General features: G+C 36.7%; 2 protein-coding genes across 2 annotated transcripts; one reads left to right on the top strand and one right to left on the bottom strand.

Moving 5' to 3' along the window:
* The first annotated feature begins 366 nt into the window (after window positions 1–366).
* LOC144439175 (bile acid-sensitive ion channel-like) lies at window positions 367–5573 on the top strand. The gene is made up of 8 exons (XM_078128447.1): window positions 367–632; window positions 1227–1479; window positions 2342–2470; window positions 3082–3228; window positions 3440–3644; window positions 4172–4322; window positions 4631–4722; window positions 5413–5573. The coding sequence occupies exons 1-8, from the start codon at window positions 367–369 to the stop codon at window positions 5571–5573; spliced, it is 1404 nt and encodes a 467-aa protein (XP_077984573.1).
* Window positions 5574–7839: 2266 nt separating this feature from the next.
* LOC144439067 (GDP-Man:Man(3)GlcNAc(2)-PP-Dol alpha-1,2-mannosyltransferase-like) lies at window positions 7840–12956 on the bottom strand. Its single transcript, XM_078128318.1, has 4 exons — window positions 12857–12956; window positions 11322–11567; window positions 9390–10321; window positions 7840–8285 (listed from the first exon to the last, which is right to left on the bottom strand). The coding sequence occupies exons 1-4, from the start codon at window positions 12898–12900 to the stop codon at window positions 8014–8016; spliced, it is 1494 nt and encodes a 497-aa protein (XP_077984444.1). The 5' UTR covers window positions 12901–12956; the 3' UTR covers window positions 7840–8013.
* Between the last annotated feature and the right edge of the window lie 206 nt (window positions 12957–13162).

Below are 13162 nucleotides of genomic sequence, written 5' to 3'. Positions count from 1 at the left end.
CTTTCTGAGTGGCGAAAGTATCTTCAGCTCTTTTTCATTTCACAACTTGCCAGCTATATGATCACAAATGGAAGGCTCAGGACGACGTCTGGTCCTTGTGGAGGTGACTGGGGAGATGATGATAAAATAATACACGTTGCACAATAGATAACTGAAATACATAACAGTAACACCCTAAACATAAAATTTCGGTTAAAAACTTCGTTTGCACTAAATTTAGGGTAGATATATGTAGTAAAGAGATGAGAATGGACATTGAGAGAATGCATCGAATTTTCTTCAAAATCACATCAGTTGCATTTTTTCAGATTTCATCCAAATGTACTGACTGTTGCAAAAAAAAAGAAGAAGCAAGAAGCCATAGTTATGACGTCAGTGGAACGTAAAAGGAGTTTAGAATATGATTTTGCAACTTCAACCACTATGCACGGACTATCAAGAATTGCAGACAGTGCTAATGGAGCATTGACTATAGCCTGGATTGTAGGGACACTACTCTGCCTTGGAGTCTGTGCGTGGCAAATATCTTTACGATTCGTTGACTTCTTTGAGTTTAATGTGAATACTGAAATCTTGGTCATTCATAGACATTCACTGGAATTCCCAGCAATTACAATCTGTAATTTCAACAGGTGAGAACCCGAAATCGTACATTAGCTGACTATCATTATATGTTCGTTTGTTTGTTTGTTTGTTAAATCATTTATTTATTTATTTATTTATTTATTTATTTGTGTATGTATGTATGTATGTATGTATGTATGTATGTATGTATGTATGTATGTATGTATGTATGTATGTATGTATGTACGTGCGTGCGTGAGTGAGTGAGTACATGCGTGAGTGCACGCGGACATCTGTGTGTGTGTGTGTGTGTGTGTGTGTGTGTATGTATGTATGTATGTATGTATGTATGTATGTATGTGTGTGTGTGTATGTATGTATGTATGTATGTATGTATGTATGTATGTATGTATGTATGTATGTATGTGTATGTAATAAATGCCGTCCGGGTAAATACACGCCGACGTAGGAGGCGTGTATTGCCAGGATGGCATTTATCTTGTACCCCGGCTAATAATTCGATGGTGTCATATTACAAGTATGTATGTATGTATGTATGTATGTATGTATGTATGTATGTATGTATGTATGTATGTATGTATGTATGTTATCTTATCACTTTAGTTAACATTTTTTTTGTTTAACCCTTTCATATCCATAAGATATCGATCGACAGAACTGGACAATGACACACTACAAGTTTTACCATTGTTTACATGGTCTGCCTATGGAAGCGATGGTAACACATTTCTAGATCTCTTCGCCGAGTCAGCCAATATCACTGAAGTGCAGACGATTTTAGACGAACTTCACTCAACGGGTTTTACAATTGAGACGTTCACCAGAGAAAAGGGATTTAGTTTAGAAAGATCTCTGGCACACTGCCAATGGAAAGGACGGCTGTGTTCAAGTGAGGTATACATCATTATATATTGTACAGATGTAGTTAAATCTGGCTCATAATAAAATAATTTGGTTTCCTTTATTAAACTGAAAACGTAAAGTTCTATGCATTTGTGTAGTGTCACAACTAGTTAATTATTTTTTTTAAAAAAAGCTAATATATGTTCCTACACTACTATTATAGTTTAAGATATTTTCCCATACTTTTTGACAGTTTACTCATATCGCGTTCTCTAACTGTGATTCAAACAGTTCCAACACAACCTTAGTATCAGAAATCAACGCAAATTCGTTAGATATACGTCATTTATACAAGCTGTATTTGTTCATATTTTCTGTTCTTTCTTCTTTCGTCTTTCTGTCTTGTCTTGTCTTGTCTTGTCTTGTCTTGTCTTGTCTTGTCTTGTCGTCGGTCTGGTGGTTCCTCCTCGGAGATATGATCTTTGATGAGAAAGTAGTTTTAACGTTTGTAGGCCTTTTTTATGAATAGTCATGAACAAATGTTTTCAGGAATTATATATTAACTATAACTATACCTCCTCAATTATAATTTCTAAAATGTTTGGAAAAATAACGGCGACTGGTCCTGATCGTTTTGACTCATATTTCGAGCACCGTGCGCAGAACGAATGCGAGCTGTCGTGACGTAGGAAGGATCAGGGTATGAAAATCGACAGTTTCTGTTCAAGACAAAGAACTGTACATGGTATATAACCATTTATTGCGTGTTCTGTTTGAAATAAACATGTGTAGCCATATATGGCATGTTGAATTGTTCGTTGCCAAATAATACCATATATGGCATATTTCGCTTCAGGTACAAATCATATATCGCCAAATATAGTAATTGTACAATGTTGTTTTTTATCCTTAGAATTTCACCCACGTGTTCACGAAGTTTGGCAACTGTTACACATTTAACGGCCCATCACAAGACGAATATCTGGAGCAAACAATGCCAGGATTTGGCAATGGCCTTTCGCTCGTCGTTGATATCGACCAGGTATAATCATACCATGGTACTATGCATTTTGTTACGAGTTTAAAAGTTCAACACACGTGCACTAGTACTACTTTGTTACTGAAAGAACTAGATAGATGTTTAATTGATAAAAACATTTTTCTGTGTTTTCCTATTCGTAAAAAATGTGAAACAACAATACAAAGTCTGTTTTAACAATGTCGGTATTGCGCCCATCTAATCTTTCGGAGTTCAATCTGGCTTTTAGCTCTGCCAATAAGATCCAATCACATACATTAATTAATATAATGCCTTCACACAATCTCACTGTGGTGGTAGTAGAGAGAAACAACCAATGTTTTAGTATTGGCAATGTGGTGACAGCGATGGGATTAAGTGCTTACCACTGATCCTGGGACTCGTGTCCCTTTTCATGTACCTGTCTATCAACAGCATGTTTTTTGAAATATTTGAACAGGGAGAGAAAGGAAATTGGGGAGGGCAACTTTTTCGATAAAAGAATCGAGGAGGGTCACACGGGGCTTGATTTCTCCCGACACTCCCCCTTGTCATTACTGAAGGCTCCCTAATTCTAAGCTTTTTGAAGCATAATGACCATCTAAGGAAGCACTTATTATTTTATTAAATTCTAGTACTCCTACACTGAAAGCATTAATGGTAATCCTGAAGCAGGTTTAAAATTTTTAGTCCATTCGAAGCACGAACCACCATTGATGTCGTCGCAGGGCTATGCAGTGCAACCTGGTACTAAAGCCTTCGTTTCTATTTCACAGATACAAGTAAGTCTGATAAATTTAATTCATCCATCCCTCCATCCATCTATCTTTCCATCCTTCCATTCATCCATATTTTCTGGGACTTCCCCATCATTGTGTTCATTCAACATACAATCTCACAACAACCTTCAACAATGTATTCAACCAATCGTCCATCCATCCATTCGCCCATCTATCTCATAACACAATAATCATCTGTGTACTATCTTTGTAGTCGGTCAATCTTCCGAGACCTTGGGGTGACTGTGATCAAGACTCTCGTTTAAACTACTACGACTCGTACTCTATGTCTGGGTGTATACTTGAAAGGCAACTACAAGTCATCAAGGACCAGTGTTCATGTCGTCCAATAGGGTTTCCTGGTAATGACACAGTGTGTGATATACTAAGTATGTTACAATGTGTCGATCCACTCATGGGTACGTAAACGTGTTACACTTGCATACCGACTAACTCATTTGCATATTGAAATGTCATACACACTAGCTCGTTTGCATATCAAAATATGTTACACTTTCATAGACTAGCTCATTTGCGTATTGAAACGTATACTTCCATATAGACAAGCTCATTTGCATATAGAAATATGTTACACTTCCATACAGACTAGCTCATTTGCATATTGTAATATGTTACACCTTTATGTATACTAGCTCATTTCATACAATTGATTTCTGAGATATAACGAGAAATTGACAACATATTTCAACAGACTATATTATCCATGTGACAATAGGCTATGCATATGTAAATTTGTTGAATGTACAATATAGTGCAGTGTACGTCTGACGTTGTGAACAGATAATCGTATCATGGGTGATACTTCCATGATCTTACAATGCATTTCTTCATTTGATAGTACATTCCGAGTATTACAGCAAAGGAGGGCATATCTGAGTATTATCCCACTATTATCCAAGTTTTCCAATATATTTTCCATGAACAGGTTACATCGACAATTCCAGGGATATAGTGCCATGCAGTGTACCCTGTAATTACACTTCGTATCCCATCACAATATCGTATGCAACTGTACCTAGTTACAGTGTATCAGAGGATTATCGATCATTTTATGGACTCCCTTTGGAATACACACGGTATGTACTATTTAAGTAAGAGTCTCGTCAGACTTAGTACTGTCTGTAGTACACTTGTATTGATTACTGTTATCAACTAATATATGTAATATTTGGTGATAAGATAGCATCTGGGTAACTTACTCTTAACTTTGAAATCTTGTCAAGAAAGTCTTACTACTTACTGTACTTGAGATGTGTTCAACCGTTTTAGGGATTCCTGCAAGGGTTTATGGGAAAAAACCTCGTATGATGACATCATGGATATATTAATATTTTTGTCTTGACAAATACAATGACATGACATCTGTTTTTTCCCCTTTGTTTAGGGAAAATTTCGTGTACGTGGATATTTACTATTCTGAGTTGAGCTATCAACAGTATACACAAACAAAAGCAATGACAGAATCGGCTTTGCTTAGTAAGTAATCGTTCTTTTAGCCCCTAGTGGGCGTACTATTACAATGGGTTTCTTCTTTCGATGAGTGCGTGCTTGCATCCACCCCTGTCTCCGAAATAACTGATCACATACCAAAAATAAACAATTTCTGGCATGTGCACTATTTATTATTTTGTAGACACTGTCTGGTATTTAGAACTGAACAATTTTTTAATTCTTCCAGATCTTGTCCAAAAGGTGATATACAGAAAAATGGAACATAAATACATACATGCATCACGTTGCATCATTTTTACAAAGAGCCACGGACAATTTATTCAATTGTCTGTCTCTATATTTATTAGCAGATAAATTTGTATAAATTTGTGTATTTAGCTCTGACCTTTTACCTGTGGACTCGACAAAAAAAATCCTTTCATACATTGTCACACAGAAATAAAGTATTTGTGGAGAAAACGTCGTCTACGAACTTGTTCAATCTGAATTAATTGCGATAATCTTAAGCTTCAACCCAATCACTGATTAAAAGTCACCCAGAACAAAACAAACGATTATACAAAACGATGGAAATAGAGGTAAATGAAGACATCTAGCCGCTTTCACCACATCAGATTTTAATCAGATTGGCTTCAACCCATTCAATAACAACATTGAAGTCACACTTTCAATTTCAAATCTTCATAACCTGAAATTAAGTTTGTATTATCTCAGGTGATATTGGTGGACAGCTTGGACTCTTCATTGGTGCAAGTGTTATCACACTCTTAGAATATCTAGAGTACCTTGGAAAGAGAGCAATCCGATGTTGTAGCTCTAAGAAGACTCAAGTCAGTGATCTAACCATGGTTCAACCTATATCGATACGTGACTAATTATACAGATATCTTACACTGTTAGCTTTAATTAGTTTAAAATGGAATGGGAACCTTTTAGATTGTTGTTAAACATCAGGGATGGTGGTCAAAAGGACCAAATTAGACTCCAACCTACTGATGGTACAGAGAGCGGCGTATGTAACCATGAGATTTGACTACTCTCAAATACTATACTAAACATTTTATAGGATTTAAGTTTTACTGAAAGGTTTCGCTATTTTACCTGGACCTAATTTTCACAGATTTAGAAAAGTGTGGCATGATAACTATGCATACAAAGTATATACAATAGATAACTTTAGCGACAGACATGCAGGCAGGAAGACAAACAAACAAACAGACAGACAGACAGACAGACAGACAGACAGACAGACAGACAGATAGACAGGCAGACAGACAAAAACATGTAGGCAGGCAGGCAGACAGACAGACAGACTGACTGGCAGACAATTTTATATCAAAATATAATTTTAGGGGAAAGCCACACCAGCGAAAACGAGTGAAAACTTAGTATTTTACAGTTTCTCCAAGTGTTCAGGTGCTTCCGAAATACCACTTTCCATGCGTTTCTGCTAGTATATCAACAGTTTGAACGGAATGTACACTATGTTCAGACTTCAAAAGCAAAAATGGTCCCATAAAAGACCACTTTTAGAATTCAAACGTGGCTCAAGTATCCAGCCCTATGGAAAGACCTACATGGTCACAGAACATAGTTAATTCTAGACTACAACTTCAGTAACTTTATCTTTTGGTGATACCTATATTGTGACAGTCTTTGTAAAAATATGGCAATTGATAAAGTTATTGTTTCTTTGATTTTTGTAACAACGGGTTTATATCTAAGTAAATAATACACCTTTCATTGTCCAAGGTTTTGAGTTTTATTTTGAGGTCCACTCCAGACATTATAGGATGTTTTGAATTTGAGCATCAAGATAAAATCATACAAATACATAAAGCTGTATTGTGGAAAGATTGTGACCATTTTGTTAACTTACAAAATAATTAAATACTGTATTCAAATGAATCTTGTTTATTTACTATTTTGTATTTCTTGCTGGCACCCAGCTCCATAAGGCACTTATTTTTTAAGCCATTTTATTTGTTAGAGGGATTTACATAAAAACGAGGGTGTTGTCAAGTTGCCATAGCAATAACAAATCATTGGACAATCACAAAGTATTATGATAGGAATTCTGACTAGCATTTGTCAGGAGAATTAATGTCAAATTTTCCTCCATATTCAGAAATCTAACCATAGAAGCAGCTAGACTATTAGCTAAAGAATGTCACTTTTCAGACAAAGTATGGTGGTATGCATAGTATGTAAATTGCAAGATGTACGGAGTTGGGGAGTTTGATACAGAGAATTATTAATTGAAGCAAACAACGAGCAGCTTTGAATTTATTGGGAATAATATTGTCTTTAAAAAAATATCTCATAAATAAAATCAAGGGCCTGGCTGGTATACTCGTTCTTCTATAAAATCTATTTTGTCAATCCTTTTATCGAACCAACTGATATTGTGTCTTCATTCAAAACATGTTTGTGTCTTGTGTTTCCATACTTTGTTCAAGTCTATTGTGTATTGTGTACCGAGAGCACAACATTTCAAACTTTATAGTTTTTATACAGGGATGATAACTTGAATAACAACCACACAATGGAGTTGCAATTAATCTTCTCATCATTCTTTTGTTGTTTTTTTTCACTGATTTTGTACATTGAATTTCTTGCACAGAATATAATGACAACAAAGGCATAATACAGACAAAATTCATTTGAACTTTTTTGAAGTCAACTGATTGCTTTTGAACATCGCTGAGTGAAAACTCTGTCACAAAAGTGACTACAATAAAGGCACATTTCATAAACATAAATTCATTTGAACTTTTATATCCTGATCTTAATGTGGCCATATGGATGGCAAATGAGTATTTATTTTGGAGTTTTAATTCATAAAACAACTTTACCACATTTTCCTAATTGAAATAAGAATGTGAAACAAAGCATACCATGTCTGTGTTTGTAACTCAATAAATTGCAAAAAGTTAGAAAGTGTCTGAAAAGTTTGTTATTGTTCGTACAATAACAAATATTTCACACCTTTTTTGATTTCTGGCAAATTATTGAGTTACAAACACAGACTTGGTATATGCTGTTTCACATTCTTTTTTCAATTAGGAAAACGTGGTAAAGTTGTTTTATGAATTAAAAATCCAAAATAAATACCCATATTGTCATTCATATGGTCAGTTTAACATAATTATGTATTAAATGGAGCTTTGCTGTGAAAGTAAATTTAAAGTTTGACCATCATATCCCTCTCCCGTAACAGATTTTACTTATCTATTTTTTTTCAGGGAAAAATATCACAGTTTATCAAATTGTTGACATAAAATTATAATTTCTTTTGACAATGTTAACAATACTTTATGCAAACAATGGTTCAACGGCATTCAGGAAACCCTCACTGAATTCTTGTTCTGAAAATCTGCCTACAGATTCCCGTGCAGCTTCTCGTATTGCCATCCTTTCTTTCCCTGTCATCGTCAGAATGGTTTCCATGGCGTCAGCATAGGTTTCTTCATCATCGGCCAGGAAGCCTGTTTGTTTGTTATTGTGTTTCACCACTATATCCAGTTTTGGACCGCCTGAATTGTGTGCCAGGATTACGGTTCCTGCTGCCATGCATTCTACAACACCTGTATGCAAAAATACACACACACATCAGTATATCTCTGGCAAATAGTACATGTACAGGACTGGTAAGACTAGTGCAGTTTAGGCTCGGTTTCCCAGACTCTCACCGCTGGGGGCTCTGCCTATGAGACCACCCCAAACGAGAGTCTGGGAAAACCATGTTCCAACTACCCAGTGACGGAAGTCACACTGTACATTTCTTCCAAGCATAAAAAATGGGTTTACCAGGTCTGTCTGTTGTAATTAATATGGACATGTATTTTGGATTACTAAATTGGTGAAACAACTTTGCTATGTTTTTAGCCCTTAATGTGTACTGGCTGGCATTCCACACTATACTTGCCAGCCATGTACAAATACACACATCCAGGTCCCGAGATGAAATTTCAAATTCGACTGAAGCCATCCACAGTCATGTCTTTGTTAATTATAAATCACATAATTCTTCCCAATGACAAGTTAGTGTTTATTGGGACAGTTACATAATGTCCATATATGGTATATTTGTCAGCTCAGGATGCTACTTATACATCATTCTAACAATTGGGGGTTTACTCATTTACATAATGTCCATATATGGTACATTTGTCAGCTCAGGATGCAACTTATACACTGTTTATGTCATTCTAACAGTGGCGGTTTACTCATTTGCATGAACAACTTTTGGTTCATGATTTCGCCTTGCGCTAGATGTGGTAAAGAGATAATTCAATACCATATTTAGCATCTAAACTACACTTAGTCTCGGTTACCCAGATTCTTGCCGCTGGGGGCTCTGCCTACGAGACCTCCCCAAATGAGGTCTGGGAAAATGAAATTTCAACTTGCCCATGCAGGAAGTAGCTTCTGAAGCAGTGCATCATGGGGAGTACTTCACATCCAACATTGCAGGCTGAACAATTTGGCTACCTTCGCTACAGATTATCACTTCTCAAGCGACTGATATATATTCCTCATCAATATACAGTAGCCTGTAAGATATGCCATGACAGGGCGCCCTCACACAGCAGTCAACCCCAGAAGCATGCCAGTGAGGGCGATGTGACATGACATACATGTATCAGTTTATCATCCATAGGGCTAATTTAACAAAACAGTAAACTTACCAATACCAAAGTGTTCATTCCACATTGTATGTAAACCAATAGTTGCATCTCCAAGGTATGTCTTGAGGTCAGCAAAGGACACGTTCAGCTTAAACTGTACATACTGTCTTATTTTCAGTTCTTCACAAAGTTCACGTAACGAATCAACTCTATCGGCATCACCTTGATTTCGACAACTTCCCACCAGATACAATTTGATTTTCTCTCTTTCCTTTTCTGGTATTTTCTGTAGTAGTAGCTGGAAGGCTTTGATTTGTAAGCGATGATCTTTCTCTGGTCGAAACTGTGCGATGGAAACGATAGTGTGTTCTTTCTTGTTACTGTCATCGACGAGTGGAAGTTTCAAAAACTCCTCAGTGTCACACGGTGGATAAACAATTGATGTACGATCTTTAGCTTTCCATAGTTCTAAGACATGACCTTGCGTCCAGGTGGAGTTCACCATTACAATGTCACTACGAGCACCGGCAACGCCATAGACGTACGCAAATATACGATAATACAATATCTTAATTGACGTCAGTAAAGAACTCCGTGAAATGAAGTTAGGATTATTATACGTCTTCTTTCGTTCTTTGACACGTGACAACATATCTGTACTGATGGTGGGATAATGCACATAGCAACCAACTTGGCAACCACCCAGATATTTAAACAGGGGAATAGTGAATGCATATCCCATGGAGTCTAAGTAGACATCTGGTACATAATTCATCATGGCTTCCCACGCCAGAAAGAGCGATCCTAGACTCTGACCGAGGAGTGTGAAGTATGGCCAAGTACCGGCTTCAACCCAATCTCTCCTTTTGAGGAATACAAACTCTACTGGTTTGTTGACTACAATATTAAATCTCTGTCTAGCTTTCTGGATGATTTCAGGTCCTGTCACATTCTGATCGCCAGTGTAAACAACACATCTAACATTCTCGTACCTGAAAAGAAGTGGAAATTTTGGTTTCAGTGAAATCCTTAGAGCTGTACTAGCTGCAACTGGAATGATTTTTTAAAACTGTTTTGTTAGATAGAATGACTTTATACTCATCATGTCATACACCCTGAACAGTATTGAATCACCTGTGGGTAAACATAGTGGTATAGCTGCATACATAACATCATTATGGTGCAACATAACTAATCAAATTGATTTTGGGGTTCACACTCAAATATCAGCACCCCAATGAATCACGATTTCAACTTATCACTCCAATACATATAGGAAAACAGACCTCTATAGGCTAATCGAAAAGCTACATACATCACACATTTCTTATGACTTCACTACTAAACATGTACATGACTTCTGTTGATGACTCTTTGTGAACTGTAAAAGAATAAAACTTATGTGTAATCTATCACTTTCCTATATTTGGGGTTATGTGTGTAGTCAATGCACAAGATGACTCAGATTCATATAAAGTTGGTTTCATATTCAGCCACATATCAGTCTCAGATCTGAAAATTTGTGATGACACCCGACAATAATCAGTCAAACAAGGATATAGTGACCTTCTTGCACATTGTCAAATGTCTTAATGTGCATAACAAAGCCTTTCAAATTTTGTGTCTATGTATGTTATAATCATAAATAGGAAAACAATGTTGTTTCACTGATTTCTTTGGATACTTGCCAAGGTACATTATGGGAAATATATGTGTCACCCAACAAACATACGTAAGCTGAACTTATTTTCTATTTCAGGTTATTTTTCCAATTAAAAATTTAATAACAGCGAAGACATTCCGTCGCTTGTCAAGTGTGGTTGTGAAGCGGGGCCATACCCTGTAGATTCAATGGTACTGTTTGTCTGATTGATTTCATCAGGTGTCGCCTTCAATTCGAGACTAATATGAGACTGAATATGAGACTCCAATCTGAATCTGATTCTGAGACACATCTCAAATTCAGAAATCACTTGACCTCAATATACCTACCTGCTGTGAATAGCATTGATGGCACACCATAGCACTCTTTCCCCACCACCACCAGCATTGCAATAAGGGTGAAAGAATCCAATAACTTTTGGAATATTGCCCTCTCTGGTTGGTGCTTTCAAAGCTGGTAAGAGAGTCTCGGATCTTCTACGGATCCATTCTCTTAATCCAAGAAATACTATCACAGTAAGTGGAAATAGCACGATGCTGGCAATAACAAGGAATAGTACCATACTGTACAACAACCTGTGGAAAACATAATAAGGAAAATTACGATGGGCTGGCAATATCAGGCAAATACCACCGACCAACAACCTGTGGAGAACAAGACATGGAAAACCATGCTGCAATGCTGGCAATAACAAGGGATAATACCAAACTGTACAATAACCTGTGGAAAAAAGATAAGGAAGATTACAGAGGGATGCTGACAGTCTTTGGGAATACTATCAAACAACCTGTGGAGAACAAGACATGGAAGACCATGATGCAATGTCAGCAATAACAAGAATAGTGCATACAGTGACTTGTGGAGAACAAAATATGGAAAATTACAGTGGGATGCTGGCAGTAACTTAGAATACCACCAAACAACAACCAGTAGAGAACACAACATGAAAATCATAGCACAAAAAATTACAAAATGTATGTCTGCATCCTGGCATTAACTGTAGTGGTATTTTGCTGTTTTTTCTGCTAGACTTGACAGAAAGAAAAGGAAAAAGTTCAGAGGCACATCATGAAAAAAAGTAACATTTTTGTGAGAGAAAAAAAAATCAAAGTTACAATTACTGTAGCTATCAGACTGGGCAAAGGTCGAATCTTGTACCTGTGTACATAACATAATAACCTTGGGCATCGTGTCTGTGTCAGTGGGTTAAAATGTATCAATTTAACGTTCTGGTTGCTCACTTAAATTCTGATATCATCAATTAAACATTTAAAAGATGCAACAAAATATATACTTTGCCTTCAAAAAACTTTGTTCATTCATGTTTGTGTTGCACTCTACGTTCTACAAACAAGAATCTGCTTGCAATAACAAATTACAGACAAGTCACCTCTGGAGGTCGTTCATTCTCATATGCCGCCCCCACCCCCAAACTATGGAAATCTTTGCCACATGACATTCGTCAAGCCTCCACCCTGGATTGTTTCAAAACAAAACTGAAGACTGCTCCGGAAATCGGCGCTATAGAAATTTGAATGATTGATTGACTGACTAAATTAAACTGTTGTACCATATTCATTACCGGCCAAACTTTCCTGACCAAGTTCTCTTACTGGCCGACTTCCCTTGATAATGATAGTACACCAAAGAACAAGGGAAGTAGGAGGAGGTTAGTATAGAGTTATTGACGTGAATACCGATGACATTAGTCAATATACTGCAACTGTGTCAGTGGAGTGTGCAGCAGACGAAGTCTTATTCTATTAGCTATAGCACAATGAGATGAGTACATAGTACACGACATGTCACATGCAGTGCAGTGTACGAATGATGCAACAAGATCTAACATCATCATATAACTTACATTATCGCGGTAAAGCTGAAGACCTTTGATAGTATTTCTGCCATGACGCCTTTATCTCTTGTTTGCGTTCTACCATCTATACTACGTGTCCATCATAACACTTTCAGGAAGTGAATTTCTACGAGGTCAGCTGGAGGTATTGTTCGTGACCTTTGACATTTGATGAGTTCATTCATTAGCTACGTCAACTTAGTCTAAATCACTACGTATTACTATTTCAAAATTAATCTCACACATATTAGATCATATTCATTTCATTGAACACTTCTTTAGTTTGTCCAAATGTATCCCCCTTCTGATAACCAT

The sequence above is a fragment of the Glandiceps talaboti genome, chromosome 8 (genome assembly GCF_964340395.1).
Source record: "Glandiceps talaboti chromosome 8, keGlaTala1.1, whole genome shotgun sequence".
Lineage (NCBI taxonomy): Eukaryota > Metazoa > Hemichordata > Enteropneusta > Spengelidae > Glandiceps > Glandiceps talaboti.
Note: the sequence above shows the minus strand (reverse complement) of the source record. Positions and strands in the feature narration are given on the sequence as shown.

Excerpts from the sequence above, each read along its gene's own strand:
- LOC144439175 (XM_078128447.1), top strand. The coding sequence starts at position 367 with ATGACGTCAGTGGAACGTAAAAGGAGTTTAGAATATGATTTTGCAACT. Across the intron at positions 633-1,226 it reads ACAATCTGTAATTTCAACAG|ATATCGATCGACAGAACTGG; the intron begins GTGAGAACCCGA and ends CATATCCATAAG. Across the intron at positions 4,723-5,412 it reads GACAGAATCGGCTTTGCTTA|GTGATATTGGTGGACAGCTT; the intron begins GTAAGTAATCGT and ends GTATTATCTCAG.
- LOC144439067 (XM_078128318.1), bottom strand. The coding sequence starts at position 12,900 with ATGGCAGAAATACTATCAAAGGTCTTCAGCTTTACCGCGATAAT. Across the intron at positions 11,568-12,856 it reads TTCAGCTTTACCGCGATAAT|GTTGTTGTACAGTATGGTAC; the intron begins GTAAGTTATATG and ends TGTTTTCCACAG. Across the intron at positions 8,286-9,389 it reads GAATGAACACTTTGGTATTG|GTGTTGTAGAATGCATGGCA; the intron begins GTAAGTTTACTG and ends TTTTGCATACAG.